The sequence below is a fragment of the Megalopta genalis genome, chromosome 2 (genome assembly GCF_051020955.1).
Source record: "Megalopta genalis isolate 19385.01 chromosome 2, iyMegGena1_principal, whole genome shotgun sequence".
Classification (NCBI taxonomy): Eukaryota; Metazoa; Arthropoda; class Insecta; order Hymenoptera; family Halictidae; genus Megalopta; species Megalopta genalis.
The window spans coordinates 18,444,230-18,462,528 of record NC_135014.1 but is presented as its reverse complement, the minus strand read 5'-3'; the positions used below and the strand labels follow the sequence as shown (position 1 = coordinate 18,462,528).

General features: G+C 38.1%; 1 protein-coding gene across 1 annotated transcript in view; it reads left to right on the top strand.

Moving 5' to 3' along the window:
* Positions 1-810: 810 nt before the first annotated feature.
* Positions 811-18,299, top strand: part of LOC117220636 (dual specificity protein phosphatase 10) — a 142,618-nt gene continuing 125,129 nt past the window's right edge. Inside the window, exons 1-3 of the mRNA XM_033470809.2 lie at positions 811-962; positions 14,677-14,828; positions 15,598-15,966. Coding sequence (XP_033326700.1) covers positions 15,846-15,966 — 121 coding nt within the window. The 5' untranslated portion in view covers positions 811-962; positions 14,677-14,828; positions 15,598-15,845. The remainder of the gene's footprint in view (positions 963-14,676; positions 14,829-15,597; positions 15,967-18,299) is intronic.

Sequence of the window (18,299 nt, the reverse complement as noted above, 5' to 3'; positions counted from 1 at the left end):
TAGTAAATTGCGTTTTATATATCATATATTATATATTACAGGTTATATTCCATAACTTCAACGTTTCAATATTTATTTACATGTTCGCAAGAAATTAACAATTGTATGTCTACGATTAAATATATCTAATGACAAAATAAGAATTACCGACAGAATAATAAAGTTCAGAATGAGGACTACAGATTGTTAATAAATATAAGCGTACCTTAAACGAAATTGGGTACAGTCAATAACAAAGATTAAACTTGGCAATGACCAGAAAACACCAAGTTCCACGACGAATACCTCTAACTTCCATAGAGACTCATATTTGACAACCACCCTTAAATTTGTCAAAATCCAAAATTCAAAATGAAAGCCATCCATGAATCCAAAATTAATTATAAACCAAACAAAAACGTGAACTACATCTAATCGAGACGAATTAAATAATCAGAATCAGGACCACAGACCTCGGAATAATAAAATAGGGAAGGTAGCCAGCGAGTGGAGGTAACAACCCCTAAAGTAGCAAGGTGGAAGTGAACTGAAAGAGAAAAGAGCAAGCGTAGATATATCCCGGAGAAGGGGAGAAGAAATAGTTCGAACGAAAACAGAGGCAAGCGTGGACGTCGTCGAGGGGTGGATCGGGAGGGGTGGTCGGAGGAGGAGGGCGGATCAGAGGCAGCGAGAGGGCGACAAGGACAGTGGGCGGGATATACATGGAAAGTCGGTTGCCTAGGACACCGCATGGACACCACGTTCGCCTGCGACGTCACGAAACGACGCGCTCGAAGCACGAGAGGGGCTGAAAGGGGGTGAAAGTGAGAAAGAGAAAGAGGGGGACAGAGAGGGAGAGCCGAGCAACCCTCAGGCCAGCGGTCGTCTTAGAAAACAGTGCTCGCGGGGCAAGCCACGTTGAAAGTCGTGCCGTGTAACGCACGCTCGCGCCGTCTTCTGAGCCCTGTCACCCTCGCACGAAGGTACGCGAATCGAAAACATCCCTTAAGGGTCTCCCCAGTGTGACGGATCAAATAAATAATCACCGGTCAAAGGACAAAAAAACTGCAGCACGTGGCGGTCTGAAATTTTGTTGATAGGAAAGTGGGAATGAAGATTTCCGTTCTTTCAACCCCTCGCGTTGGGGAGGCTCTTTAACACTAGGTTTACGGAACACCGAAATCAACCATTTTATATTACTTTAAAAATGTGACAATAATACGTTCACTTGGATTTTCCACGATTTTTATTGCAATACTTGTCCGAAGCAACAAAATTAAATAAATTTCTCATAAATGTATCTTTCAAAACATTAATTGAAAATTTAAAAATTAGGCTTCGTCAAAATGACGGTAAATTCAATGGCACAGTGAGTCGACAATAAAATATGTCAATCGAGATTTTGTTCCATAGAAATTCCGTTAACGATTAATAATTATTCAGTGTAATGAAATATTAACAATTATTAATAATTATTTAATGTTACGACAGTAATTGCACTTATGCGTCAATTTAAAGCAGTGATACCTGAGTAGAAAATTCTTTCATACTTTTAAAAAATTCCAGATGATTTAACGCGACGTTCTTAAATCTTAAATTCTCTCTCTCTCTCTCTCTCTCTCTCTCTTGACTATTTTTTATTTCATCTACACTTTTTTATTAAAAATTCACAAAGTTCGCATTATCATATTAAATTGTTTCTTCTCAAGGACCACCATTCTATTAATAATACTTTTAGATTGTTCTTGACTTATTAAAATTGCTAAATGAAATTTCTAAGTGAAAATCCGCAGTGACAAGATTTTTTGTTGCAATTTTTTTGTGCAACATTTCTTCAAAACAGCCATCATACATGTTTCGTGAAAGACTACTCCCACGACTCACTGTAGATCGTAAAAGATAGTGGCTGAAGTGGCAGAGAAACGACGATTTTTAAGTGGAGTTGTTGATCTTAGAGTGGAAAACGTACATCGAGTACCCGAGGGATCGTATCGGAGGTTGATACGGGTGGATAGCCAGTTCTGAGGGATTTATTTTGAGGAGGGTGGTTTTAGCAAGTGGAAGAAATAGGAGTTCGATGGCTTCGGAAGTAGGGTAGGCTGAATTTAGAAGTTCGGAACTGTTTGACGTAGGGGTAGTTTTAGACGCTACGTGAAACATAAGCTTAAACTCCCTTCTTCGTGGTAATCGACATTTCTAGAGCAGTTTCAAATTCAAGTCATTCAATTCTTCTAAACAAGGGTAGTTTTCTTGAGAAGAGGATTCCTCTATCATTAACTATAACCAAATTGAGGACAAATAATCTAAAAATAGTTGACAACTCATATTGCAGAACACAAAGGAACGTACTCATCAGTTCCATACATTTGTTTCCAAATAGCTTAAATCATAAACAATCTTTCATTGAAAATTATTGAATTTTCTTAATTTAAACACACGTTAAAATAAAAATGTCAGAAGGTCTAATTAAATACATCAGGGCTCGGTAGATTTAGTATTGAACAAGATTGAACTCTATGAAATTGTTCTAAACAGGGGATGATATTCTGAAGCAAAGAATTCTAACGAAGTTAAAAATAGACAAATAAAAATAAATCGGATATTTATGCATTTACGACTCGCACATAATTGATGAAACTCCAAGAGACCGCGACCAGCAGTCAAAACGAATAATACTTTGAATTCATCTTGCGAAGAAGAAATTTTTGCAAACGTTTTCTGCTTTTCTACAGAATGTCTGCGTAATCTAATAATTGTGACGATGAAGATGTTAATTGGCTCTCGAAAAATGGCCGACCGCATGCACGTGGAGTGGCTTCCGGTCCGCTGGAGGGTGGAGATTCGAGATAATATCTTCCGGTCGATCGAGGATCGTAACGGGGCACGGGATGATCGGTTATGCACGCGTGTCCGTCGTCCGCTGATCTCGTAAATTGATTAACACCACCCCGGTCGGGTAGCTCGGAGCCTCGTTTCGGTGGTCGGCGAGATAATAAAAAGCAAACAAGATGAATCAACTGACGTACAAGGCCAATAGGCTGCCGGGGGTAGCACCGGGGGCACGAGAGGGCGGCCATCCCCCTTTTGTCGCCTCCCGGGGCATCGCCGAGCTGCAAGGGTCCATGTGATTTGATTATGCTGGTAATACGGTCCGTATGCCACCCTAATTGTTGCGGTCTACCCCCCGCGTTGCGATCCTCGCGCAACCATGACGCAGGAATTCGATCCGGCGATGGCGTAACTGTTGCGGAATTAAGGACGCGCTTATTTATTTGTTCCGTCGCGCGTGAAGACGGCTTTGTTAATATTTCACGACGTAATGAATTCCACGAAAATCTGAGACTGTTTACAAAGTTTCTCGGCTGGGGAAAGTATCATAATTGATAGACTGCGGATTTTATGCACTCATGACAAAAATGACCGAATCCAACACAAAACTGTGAAGACATTAGATGAATTTAAAGGTATTGTTTCGTTATTTTCAACTTATCGATATTATTAATCCTTTGCACTCGAAGCCAAATTAACGCAAAATTTAATGTAGTTTCTGTGACCCGCTGCATTTCCATTTTATATAACCTAAAGCACTTTATACGTATAAAATTGAATTTTGTGACTGATGCAACGGTTATCCTTTCAACAGTTCTTCCAATATAAACAAATTTGATTAATAAAATTATTTTGAAACGTGACACAACAGTTTTTAATGGCGCCTTGGAGCGGCCATTCGAGTGGAAAAGGTTAAAAGAGGAAAGACGATTTCAGCTAACTTATATATTTTACAACTGATTTAGGCAAGTTTTATTTTGCATAAAGAGCCGTAGTCTAATAATTAGATTAAAATTGTTAAAGAAAGAACGGAACTTCTAAGTAACTCCTGATCTTTGCAACATGTGCAACAAATTTTTATTTTGTATGAAGTTCCGTGGACCAAACAAAATTTAAATTTAATCGACACATTTCATCCGTAATGAACTGCGGATTTGATTTTGACAGGCATACGTGGCCGAATTAGAAATTTGCGACGATATTAAATGGTTTTAAGGGAGAAGACTCATTTTTATTTTATTTCTGTTTTGTGCAATTGATTTCGAATATATTTATTTTACACAAAATTCCGCAATCCATTTATTAACATCACTATGCGTTGTTCTACATTATTCTAGTATTAAGAATTGTTTAAAGAATTAACACTTTTGTAGCATACTTGTGATTCGATGACTGTGTCTTTCCTTCTCTTCTTTTTTTAAAGAATATCGGAGCTTTAGGTCTGCATTGAACCTAAACCAAAACAATGAAGATATTAAAAGAATTTGGGAACATCTATGTGTATGAATGGTTCGTTTAGTATGAAATTATCTTGCTATGGCTGCAAAGATTTTTAGATCGCCTTTGCTAGGCTCGGCTGAATTACTTTCTCTAAGGAAAGGAAGAAAGGCCGTCAATTGAAAGATTCGCATGAATCAACGCGGGGACGGAGCACGATTAGCCGAGACGCAGGCGTCATATTTTCTGCATACTCGCATTATGACAACGCCAGAACTATCGTTCGCAGTCCAACCGTAATCGGTATCGCGGAGAAGTGGAACGATTTAATTATTATGTTGCCCTCGGCCAGATAAACGGTGCTGATGTCAGAATTATTGTCGGAACCGTGACGGCGGCGGGCTCTGACAATTAGAAGATTCGAAGGCGATCGCAGACGCGGCGTCGGAGCAATCGTCACGATCATTGGAGATTGAGATAACAGGGCTCTGGAGGTTTCTCGCGACTGCATCACCGTCGAGATTGCACTCAGCCTGTGCCCATTTAGGGTATCTATGACTGCGAGTCGAAAGCGATGCAGAGCCTTAGTCAGACTAGAATATCCGCGAAATAGGTGCTTCTAAAAATGACTCTCGGATAAAGTCTCCTCGTTTTCATTTTTCCAAAAACAACAATACACTTTAAATACCTTAGACGGTGGTTCAGAAACGTACAAAGAATAATGATGAAACTGGTGGAATTTTTTGATCAAATATAGTGAGCACATCGCATAGTAGAACAATGTTTAAATTGATAAAAGTACGATACAAGATATAATACGACGAAATGGAATCAAATCGAGCACAGTTCTTCCTGTTTCGCGACGGATAATAAAGACTAAGCCAGACTTATACCTATTAGGTTGTTCCAAAAGTTCGTCTCAAATCTTTTGGACGAATTCAATAAAACGAACGCTATGCAATGTGAAATGAACTTTCCGAACAACTTAAAAGAAAAGAATTATTCGAAGAAATAGGTAGAATGAAGATTTATTCGAAGAAATAGATAGAGTAAAGAATTATTCGAAGAAACAGATGGAATAAAGAATTATTCGAAGAAATAGGTAGAGTAAAGAATTATTCGACGAAATAGGTAGAATAAAGAATTATTCGAAGAAATACATAAAATATCATTTATAACAAATAATGAAGAACTGTTATTCGAATAAAATATTCGACTAAATCGTATTCATTCGAATAATTATCTCAGCTAAATATTTGTTCGAACGAATTCGAATATCTTATTCGACTAAATCGTATTCATTCGAATAATTATCTCAGCTAAATATTTGCTCGAACGAATTCGAATATCTTATTCGACTAAATCGTATTCATTCGAATAATTATCTCAGCTAAATATTTGTTCGAACGAATTCGAATATCTTATTCGACTAAATCGTATTCATTCGAATAATTATCTCAGCTAAATATTTGCTCGAACGAATTCGAATATCTTATTCGACTAAATCGTATTCATTCGAATAATTATCTCAGCTAAATATTTGTTCGAACGAATTCGAATATCTTATTCGACTAAATCGTATTCATTCGAATAATTATCTCAGCTAAATATTTGTTCGAACGAATTCGAATATCTTATTCGACTAAATCGTGTATTCATTCGAATAATTATCTCAGCTAAATATTTGTTCGAAAGAATTCGAATAATGCCGAACTGCGGTCCAGATATATTTGTCGACGAATGTATTATATATCTTCGGCAAAGAATTCGAGAACGAGACAGGTATTAGAAAGCGTCGGGCAGATTCCGCGGTGTGCCCCGAATTGTTAGCGACCGTGCTCCGAGCTAGATTCCTTGGTTATTGCTCGTTAGGACGGTAAATCATGGGACTGCGGGGCAAGAGTCCTTGTCGGTGACGCGGCAATAATAGTATTGGTAAGTAATAGCCCGGCGAAACCGGCTGCGGCACCGTGGATAGCTAGCTAGTAATGCGGTAGTGGCACCGTTCCGTTGCGAAGTAGCCTTAAGGTGTGCTCACAGTGCATTGCGACCGTCGGGACCGTCTAGTTTCTGGTTAGGAGAGCCGTTTCGCCCGCTCGATAACACCGGGGGCAACAGTTTCGTCTCGGGCGCTGCGAGCCCGCGTTTGCTATCGATTCGTCTGGAATTATGCTCGACGCCGCTCGATATCGTTCCGCGACGATAAAAATACGCATCCTAACCGCGGCCGAGATCCACCACGCGAACGATAAACCTAGGACGAGGTGGAAACCCTTCTACTGTGCTCGCGATATGCGATTTTCCGTCGATCGCGACTGATAGAAGATCTTGCGAGATACGATCGTTTCATTGGCGATCGATATTCGCGGCAGTGTTGGGCATTGCTCGGATTCTTTCAAATAAATAATTATCTTAGATAACTATCCGAATGAATTCTTTTCAGACGAATATTTTATTCGCATATTTTATTATTATTCATTGTTCGTCATAAAGCATTCTATCTATTTATTCGAATAATTATTTATTCGAATAATTCTTTATTCGAACAGTTCTTTAGTCGAATAATTCTTTATTCGAATAATTCTTTGTTCTAATAATTCTTTATTCCAACAATTCTTTATTGGAATAATTCTTTATGCGAACAATTTTTTATTCGAATAATAATGCGAATAATTGTTCACTGTTTTTGTCGTCACGTAATTTTATATAAATATATGTACATCTATGCGATCACCACGAAAAAGATCAAAATAAAAAGTCAACATAAAAGATGTAAATAAAAGCTGAAATCGTACAATTAAATCTCGCATAAAAATCCGTTGGCAGTAGGAATTCAAAGATTCACGCACGTGCAAGAGGCATAATCGTTTGCTGCCAGCGAACGATTTAATTGAGCACCGGGCTCGGTGGCGCGAGAGTAGGAAAACGAAAGGAAAAAGTTATCGGGAACATGGCGAGGCGATAAGCAAAGTAGTTTCCGTCTTCGGCGGTTGGACAAGATACCGCAATGATTTCGATCTGGGAATACGGGTTGCAGAATTAATTAGACACACGAGTCACTTTCTCGGACCGGACCGTACCTTACCCAGCCCGGCCCGGCCCGGCCCGGCCCGGCTCGGCCCGATCCCGATCCGCTCGAGCGTTTAGCAGTCCCGGTGGGCCGGTAGTGGCAGTGATCCGACGCGGAGGCATAAAACAGCCGGAGTCCTTGCCGCAGCCTTGCGTTTTCTCCTTGAGCCACGGGATTCTATTTAAATACGCGGCATACTACTCGCCGGAGATCATGGTGGGGGGGCGTAGAACTCTCTCGCTTGGTATTTCTGCGTTCTTTCGCGCGTTCCACGACCGACCCACGGACCACTTTTGTTCCTGGTGTGTCTAGCGAAGCGGACTTCATTCCGAGCGGTTCCTTCCGTGATTACGTTCGTGACTCGACACGATTTAGATCACGATAAGAGGGATCCATTAAAGAGGCCCGAAGGTCGGGTCCAATTAAGGGGATAGGCCAGCCGGAAATGGGGAAGAATATCGCGGTGTTCGCGATTTTATGGTTAATACGGCTAGCTCGGCTCGATAAGGTGAATGAATCCGATGCACGGGGCTTAATTTGATTTTTCTAAGAATTAAGAAATCAATTTGATAATATGCTACGGATCAGTTTGGTTCTTGGTTCTCATACGGCTAGAAATATTGGGAAGAATAACAAAGTAAAAGTTTCTTCCTTCCTAGGGTAGTGGAGCCGGTTACTGTGGAGTGCCCAATTGCTGTCCCTTTGGTTTGTTTGCGGGCATAATTAACTTTACATTTATCGAATAAGACATATTTAATTTCCTTATTCTTTTATTTTACTTAGTTTTGAATACAACATTTTATATGTCGATATTTAATATATTCGATAAATATAAAGGTAATTGTGATCGAAAGCAAACCAAGACAACAATTGGTCAACCCACGGTAACGGATTCCACTACTCTACTTCGTGTTTGTTTCTAATGACGAGACCGCGAACATTGACCATTTATGGCGAACATGAATTGGTCGTAAATACCTTCGTAAAGAATTAGAAGAATTTAAGGGTAGTGTTTCATTATTACGAACTCATTACAATTATTAAAAGAGAAAAAGACACTTTCGTCTAATTTGCGCACCACGCGCTTAACCTAGACAACTTTCGTTTTGCACAAAAATCCGCAGTCTAGTAATGATATTGTGCAGTTAGAGAACTCGGGATATTAATTAATTAAGCGAAATTTTAATAACAAGTATATAAACGACTTTGGTCACAATTTGTGTATTACGTAATGTTCAGCCGAGGTATCTGTTTTTATTTCGTAACATAACAGTTGTCAATTTCAGCGTAACTACCAGAAAGAAATGTAATTAAAAAATATGACGCTAGTTCTGTATTGTCATCTTGATATTTGCGTTTGTTGGTAGTGTTCTATTTTTCTTTTTGTATGTGCTTAATTACATACTCAACTCACTCAAGCTAGTAATTTTTGCCATGATGTACCCAGGGACATAGTAGGGTAATTTCAGACGAAATGGATTTTCGATCAAAAAGTCATATACTCGTTAAAGAAAAAGCCGTAAATATTTTATTTTAAAAACTTCGATTTCGTAGAAAATAATTCCTAGAAAAATGGAAATAGCAACTGTGCGATAGGCTGACCAAATTCATAAATACGGGAGAACTGTTGCGCGTTTTCACATGAAACTTTACTGGTTTGTTCGATAGTGTTTCATGGATTTACGGGAATTTTAGCGAGGAAGAATGTCCGTTCGGTTCGAAATTGCAATTCTGTAATGAGCGCATTGGTTAAATCGAGCTGCTTCGTATTTTATGGTACGATGCTCGTGCTCCAATAAACAGGCAATGAAAAATAATTTCAAGCAAGTCATGGTTGCGTATCAGATCAGGTATTTGCATTACCTAACCCAATTTTTAAACAGTTCTCTGATATTTCTTCTCTACCTTAAATACTATTTCCATTTTTCAATCTTATTATGTACTTTGAAATACTTTTCGAAAATTATTCGTCATTCCTTACCTTTTCCTAACTCTTTACACTCGAGTGGCGATTCTGAGCCCTCATTAAAAATTACCATACCATAATACACAATCATGCTTACGTTCCTAAATTTATATGTATTTAATAAATTATTAATAACTTAATTGTGGTATGAGTACTTGCACTTAATTTCGTATAAACGAAACGAAAACGCTGACACATCATCGTAAAAGTGAAATAGTTCTGAGTGCAAAGGATTAATTGATTTGTGATCTTTATAATTAGGTGTACCGGAAAGTTCTGTCCGTTCCGGTTACAAGTTTCAACAAGTATGCGGATATTAATTTGATCATATTAGAGCAAAATCCTTTTTCGACAACATCGGAGATTGCGAAAAGGCTTGATTCAGCTCGACAAACCATTTCGGACCATATTCGGAAACTAGGATTAGTGTGGAAATATTCGAGATAGGTGCCACATGAGTTAAGTGAGAAGAATTTGAATGATCGTGTCATCATATGCACATCATATGATGTATATGATGACGTATAAATCAACAACGTCTAATAGCAATTTTATCGCCTTCGTACAATGTGTAATCTTTTAGTAGACAAAGAAACAATTTGTTTGATCTCAATTTCCATTTTCGTAAAATGATATACAGTGGCCCACAAAACCGTTCGTACACCTCTTAAAACGCAATAACTTTTTGAAAATTGAACTAAATGACTTGAATATTTTTTACATGACAGAAGAACTACTTTGCTAGACGATGGCTAAGAAACTTTTATTTTAATTTTCCTATTACTTGGACTGAAAATAAAAAATAAAAAGTCCTCGTTTTTTAACTTTTTTATCTGAGTCTATAACGAAAATTTAAGAAATGCCTTTTGTAGATCTCGATAACTTATACGCATGTTGAAAATTTTATCGAAATCGGCTTCTTAACCATAAAAAATTTACGTTATTTAGTTCAGTTTTAAGATAGTTATTTTTCGTTTTAAAAGGTGTACGAAAACACTTTTGTGGGCACTGTATGAAAATGTGAATTTGCATGAGCATATCGGAATGTACAGCAGAGTTTTGTTGCAACTGATTTATGCAGGTAACTTTGATTTTCTGAGGTGCACAGTGGCATGGTCTCCATTTATTACCATAATTATCGATTCATTACCAAAATGGTTAGTGTCAGTTTCCCTGAGGAAGTTACTATTGTTTGAACGGGAAGTTCATGGCTGCAGGCTCGACCTCTGACCTTCCCGTGAGTCAACCTGACCTTAAGTAAAGTTCATAGCGAGAAACAGTCCCGTTGTGGTATAGCACAGTGAGTACCTAGACGGTACACTGGAATTTATTCGATTCATTCTACATTCGATGAAATCTGTTGTTTTAAAACATGCTAAGAACTGTTTACCATTATCTCTTCTTTCATGGTGAAACTGAGTTCGCATACGATTAGCTGTAACCTGCTTCATGCTTTCAATCATTCCATCCAATATTTACGAAACCGGACTTTCAGTTATACTGAAGAAAATGCTGTAACTCAGCCGTTTAAGTATGCTGCGTTGCAAAAGTGTACTGCAACACAGTGACTCGTGATTAGATTGTTAACAGCTAATTGCAAGCGTCACAAAAAACATATGACTTGTCACGATTCCGGTCATAATTGCGGCTACTGTTCTACTTATTTATACAAGCAGAAATATCAACGGTCCAAAATGATGAGAATTCCATTGTCAGATTTTCAAGAAATTAAATATGCTAGAAAAATAAAACCATTACAATATATACAAAATAATAATATGTTTTTAAATTTCTTCAAATGTTTTACGATATTGATTTCCAAGAAACCAAAACTGTTAGAAAAGGTTTCATTATTTTCTAACCGAGTAAATATTTGTCCAAATTCGTTTAAACATTTACGACATCGATACTCTAGTAATCAAAAATGCTAGAAAAGACTCCATTGCGTTCTATATAAAATAAACGTGTTTTTAAAATTCAAATGTTTCATGATACTGAGTAAATATCTTTCCAAACTTGCTTATACATTTTACGTAACCAAATTCCGTAAATCCAAAAATTCTAGAAAAGATCCCATTGCGTTCTACACAAAATAAATGTGTCCCAAAATTGTTTCTAAATATTTTACAATACTGATTTCCAGGAGAGGAAAAGTATTAGAAGATGTCCCGTTGCATACTCATTGAAATGAATATATCACCAAAGTTTGTTAAACATTTTACGACATCGACTTTCAAGAAACCAAAAATGCTAAAAAAAAACATCTCGCCGTATTCGAAACAATGTGAATATCTTTCGAAATCTTGTTAAACCTTTTCACGGCATTAACAGTAAATTTCAAAAGATTAGAAGCTTGCAAAACCGCAGTGACCTTATCGAATACTTGCACTGTAGTTTGTGGTTGCTCGCGAAGAGCGGTTTCACGAGCTCGTAGCTGAAGATTAACCGAGTCTCGGGTGACTCAGTAGTTGAACAACAATCGGGATAGGTTTACAAGAGTCGGCGCTGTTAATGCACCAGAAAGTTAGGACAAAGAGACGTACAATTCCGGCTCGCCTTGGCGCGTCGCCCGGGAAGTTCCTGTTCCCTCTTCAAGGTCCTTCGGCGACTTCGCGAGCCGAAGAAGTCAACGTGCTCGCGCGACTGCTGTCCCTCGTGTTTTTCCGTCGCGACCCGGTGTTATTCCACCGCGATTTGAATTATTCCTGACCCGGTGCACTCTCATGGTCGAAAGGGAGCTTGGCATCAGAAGATCGAGTGGTCTCTCGTTTCTTCAGGGTGACTGGGAAAAACGAGTAAAACGACCCAGGAAACTCGCCCTCTTCTGCTACGAGCTTTCTCGTTTGGAAACTTTGGAAGCAGCGACAGTTGTACATTATTTCCATTGTTGGTCTACTATTTATACGTATTTTAATGGCAAATTTGACTGCCAAATCAACGGCTTGCAGAGTTGCATAGAATCAGTGTACTATTAATATCTTTACTTCGGTTATAAAAACTATTGTTATGCTATTGTGATAACTATTGTTATTACATTATATTTTACTATATTTTATTATATTATGTTGTACTATATTTTATTCTATTGTGTTGTACTATATCGTATTATATTGCGTTATATTGTATTATATTGTATTATATTGTATTACATTGTATTATATCGCATTACATTATACTACGCTACGTTACACCATAAAATCACAAGATTTTATTTAATGGAATAAAAATTGAAAGATAAAAATGCACGATTTCGTACATTATTTCGTACACCAAATTTCGCACATTAAATATAGTAGGGGAAAAATTGATTTTTAAATTTGAGCAAATCGAATCTCGGGACAAGAAAATATTGAATTGGTTTGGCAATAACCCGATCATTATAACCATTATATTATAAATGCAATTGGCTTTGTAGATATTGGTGGTTTGAGAAATGTTCCAAGCAAAATCTTTCCCGTCTCATTTTCACACGAGAAACTACTGTTTTATTCTAAAAATTGTTACCAATGAATATATAATAAAGCCAAGCTGTAATTCATTAATTAATTAGCACAGTTGACTTTATTATATTGCCGCCAGTTTCGATCGTATCTCTACTCTGACAACTTCGACTTCTCAAACTGAAAATGTTAATGAACAAGTTTGTAATATTCGCAGAAAATAGTTGCACTTTTTTAAGTTTAGTGTGCGTCGTTCGAAGAAGGAGGCCGAGGTATCTAGGATTTATGGCATTATGCGCGCTCCGGCTAACTTGTCTGTCTATTACTCACCGTTTCTACTTGTCCCGAACGTTGAAGTGTTATGGCGTTATCTGTTTTTCGTCGATCTGACTTTCTAATAATCAGCCCGCGACAAGTTATTGCCGCGGATAAATCGCACCGTATCACCGTTAATATCTGCAGCTCCTGACAAGCAGAAATAATGAATAATAGACGCGTTGGTCAATTTATAATTCAATCTCGCAAATACCTAATGCCTTTCCTAATGGACCTCTAATAATTAGTCTGGAATAGTTGTTTATCAGCAAGCAGTACGCGATCTAATTAGCAGGAAAATGAGACCGCAAACCGCACGCCTGTTCCTCGCGTATTCATTTCATACATATATGAAGTGTAGAAAACAATGCAGTACAGAACAATGTAATTGATAAACAAATAAATAAATATATATATACATATATATATACTGCAATTTGCTATTAACGTTGTCGATGACTTAGAGACACCAATAATTCTAGATAATTTTTCAAGATTTCGAAACCATGAAACTTCGCTTTTTCACATTCGTCGCAAATGCATCATATCTAATTATAATAACTAGACAGCGGGTTTTTCCGCCTAACAAAAATTGTCTGCATTCATTGCAAAAGCTGCACGGACATTCCGTTCTTTAATATGCATTGGAACTATCAAGACTTTAACGCGACTAATCTATATTGTTTTATGACAATGACGTGATTGGATTGATTCAACCTTCGTACATTTTCTATTAGGATATATGCTTGAACAAAAAGTTTATCTAAACATTTCTTATAGGAACAATTTCATTATATTATTTCCCAGACACAGAAGCGCTGCATAGAAATTTCTTTCTTTCTTCAATTACAAAAATACAAAAGCATTTAAATATTTGTTAAGCGAGTTTACTATTTTTTATTCGATTTACTTTCGTCGTAAGTGGATAATAATTGGGCTGCAGATCTTTAAGCGAGACAAAAATTTCCTACGTTTACCGCAAGAAATAAAAAGCAATAAAAAAACACTATCTTTATTTATAATAATTCCGATAGATTAAAAATTGTAGATCCTTATCCTGAAATTCTTTTAATTCACCTTTCATTTAAATTCATCTTTTAATAATAATAATAATAATAGTAATAACAATAACTTTATTTATGGGCGGGATAAACACTTTGTTCTATATAAATTGTATAAAAATCTTTCTCAATTCCGCCATGAACGCACAAAAATTCGCAGAGTCTGCTAATGGATCCAGAAATGAAAGGAAGCACAGATAGAAAGGGAAAAAAGAGATCGGTTATTGGAGGTGACGGAAGTCTCGGTGCGCTGTCGAGCGCATGTCAATCGCCATACAGGGTCGGCCTGGTGGAACAGACAGTGTCAGTCCAGGGTTAATCCGTCGAATACGGTGATTGGCGAGCGAGGATCTGCGCGAGACTTTTAATCCTTAATGGCCCGTCGTGATTTAAACTCTGCCGACGACGGCCTTCGCTTCTCCGCTTCCCGGTACGTGATTCAAGCAGTCCGGGAAGCATAAGCGACGAGGCTTTCACGAATCGGCGAGCATCGGCTCGATCACGATTCGAGGAAGCCGCGAACGATCCCCGATCTAGAGCCTCGACGCGAAATAACAAGGATTTCATCGCGTTTTGCAGATCGGCCCGCGATTCCGTGATCCCGCCTCCGCCGGGCTCGGTCATGGGGAGCATCTGCCGCGGCGCAGACACCGAACGATGACCGAAGACACCGGCTGAACATCGTGGAGGACTGTGACCATGCCTCGAGGACGTCCGGTCTCGACCTCCTGGTAGGATATACCGATTTTTGCGCGGCCAAGATTAAGGGACTCGCACAAGGACCGACTGATCCGTGATTCATCGTGATTAGATCGCCACCACGTCGACGGTCATTGGCTTCCGATTCTAATCGAGCTAACACGATTTTTCAGCCATTAGCTTGGCGCTCCTTCGGTCGATATCCCCAGCGAGATTAGTATCCTCTGTTTCCGTACAAGAGACTCCTGGGCCAGAATTGGGCATATTTTATTTAAAATAATAAATATCAAATTACATTAATATTTCATTTGCAAATAATAATTACATTTTTTATTCAATTAAAACATCATTTGAATAATTCCAAAAATAACTTCTTTGCTATTTCTTATTTTGAAATAACATGTTATTTTTTATTTGGACTTTAGGGACGGACAAGTAATAAATAACTTTTGCTTCCCTTACGTCTGTTGTATATTATACAATGGATATTTCGTACGTTATATTTGCAAATAAAATTTTCTATTCTACTTAAAAATATTCTCTTCACCTATTAGACCGAGATACGGGAGATTAATTAATTCTCGAACAACAATGCTAAATATACTTCCATGATCTAATTTCTATTTCGCCTAAAAATCCGCAAGCAATAACAACGCGAAATGCTTCCATCGCGTAACTTCCATTTCCACCAAACTGAATGTAATCTCCGCGTCCAAGAAATTGTTCGGTACAGGCATCGAGGTCGCCGAAAATGGCGATGCTGGTAGTTCACACATGCTCACCGGTTCTCACCTTTTCCAGATCCTCAATCAGCAGACTCGAGACCAACTGGGCTTGGGCACAGAGACACGTCGAGCCAGTTCCATCGGATAATACCGGCGCGAGAGAAGGTCTGCCGTGATTTAACGAGGAGGTATGCCAGCGCGACCTCCGAGCTCGACTTCCCGGTACGTGAGTCAGGATCGCAGGAATCGGCAACGACAGCACCAGCTACAGCTACAACATCGGCATCATCGTCAACAGCAGCAGCAGCCACCGCCATCGCGAGGATGAGCGCAAAGATATCCCTGGCTGGGCCGAACGCGGCGCAGTCAGCGGTGAACCATCGTGGTAAAGCATCGTCGGGGCTGTTGCTCGCCGGGAAGTCTGTCAAGAGACCATCGTCGATGAGTAAGTCCCCAAGAGGATTCTTGAGGAAACGTCTCACCACGTGGGGAACAACTGCCGTGTATGTGTGTCGTTCGGCCGCCGCTTTCTTTCATTCCACGTGACTTGGGATTTCTGGACTGTTGACATATCTCGGCCGAAGGTGTTCGATCGCATTTGTGAACGTGGTTCAGGCAGAAGTTTGTTTATGACACGAGAACGTCGTGTCGAACTGTAATTTTGCGTTAAGAGAACCCGCAGGCGATTTTTCTGGATTTCCGCGACCTCGGTTACCGAGCTTAATTTAGAAAGAAACGAAGAATGTACGCGTTTCCGAATATTTTGCGTTTTTACAGTGAAAGTTGTTTCAGTAATTATATTATGGGGAACGAGCCTGTAGATTATCCCTGGTGCAATTGTGTATTTTCTTTGTAACATTATAAAGATTTGAACATGTTTAAATAATATGTAAGAATAGCGAGCTGGATTTCATTCAGAAGCACCATTATTCTTCGACGTTCGTCAATTTACTTTGAAAATTAAGATTGCAAAATCTAATTGTATCATGCGAACGAGTGAATCTTTTTTCTATGGAAATTGTGGAGAGAGGTGAATTCAGAATTTCTTCTTAATCGACGACAAAATAGAATAGGTCTCGATTAAAGTCGCAAATTATAATCGAAGGTAATTATGGAAAAATCATAATCTAGAAAAATCGCCACGGAATATCAAGTTAGACAGAGTTAAACAGTTCTCGTCTTTTATTTAGATAAAATGCGGAACGGTAGATACATTTAATGGGTTGTAAAACAGTGTAGTATCACTTCCAATTTGCTAAAATTATTAAGAGAAGAAGTAAATGTCGTAAGAATAGCTTCTGCCTTATTCGTGTAACTCGGACGTTTTTTATGCTGCATAAAAATCTAGTCTAACAATAACAAACACTAGACTTCTTCGATCGAAAACAATTTGGTTAACATTATCATTAGACCCAAAAGACCGGTCAAACTATAATAATATCCGAGATCGAAATGCTCACTTCTTTGCACTAATTTCACATAAAAATTCAAAATTGCAATAAGAACGATCTATAACAATGATCTATATGACTAGACAGTGTGGATTTTATGTGTTTATAACAAAAACAACTAGAAGGAAAAAACGTTAAAGGAAATTAAGAATGTCGACACATTATTCTCAACTTACTGGTTAATTAGAAACTTCTAATTGATTACTACGTGCGATTGATGTAAGCAATTTTTATTTTGCATAAATATCCAGGATCTACATATAAACGTTTTCGATCGTTTCTCCGTGTTTCCTTTAAATGGATCACTATTCCGAATCGCCGATGTGGTCGGCGTCGAATAGTATAGCGATGAATAATCGATCAATGCGCTCCACGTGACTGATCGCGGTTCCACGGTGTGCAAGGTAGAAATTCGTTTCTTCTGTCGCGCTGGAAGTATTTCACGGTCTGTCCATTGTCCGACTCGAGGAACCGCCGGCGATTTTTGCTGGTAATGCAACCTCGATCACGATCCAATTTTTCGTCAGCTCGAGGTCGTTTGTCGGCCGAAAATACTACGCGAGGAAAACCGCCGTTCCGAGCGTTTTCGTTTCGCCGAACGAAGTTTTGCTGGGTCATCGTATAAATGGTGCCGCTGACTTCGCGACCCAAGTTGTTGGCCCATCGCGTTCTTTTCCGCTGATGCATTACTCCTGGTGACATTTGCCAAAACCATCCTTTGATGAATCACGCACAGATTCGGCCAATTCTTTCACCCTTGTCATTTTGTTCTTTGTCGTTTCTTTAAGAGATTTGTATGAACAGCTTTTTTCGGGGAGTGTTAGCTATTTTAATTCGATTTTAGTAGTGCATTGTGATTTAAAAAATAGAAATGTTAAGGAGCTAGAGAAATAATTACTGGTATAAAATCTCGTCTTCTGGTTTCAATTTGATTGACAATTTTTAGGTGATGTTATTTATAATGTAATAATGTTACATGATATAACATTTTTTATTGTAAGATTTATTATATTATTATTATGGAATAAAGTAATATAATAATAATAATAATAATAATAATATAATATTATTATATGATATTAATATAATAAAAAGTTATTTTTCATACGTATTGAAATCGTAAAAATTTAAATAAATTCAGTCTTACAATTTGTATAAGAAAACACCTGCCAGTACGTTAAACGATAAATTAGCAACAAGTTGATAATGTGTAACTACACACAGTCACTTTTTATTTAATTTTAAACTGTACAAATTAGCTATCGTTATTCTTTAGGCTACAATTTTTTAACCGAAATAATAAAAATCGCAGCTAACACATGAAAAA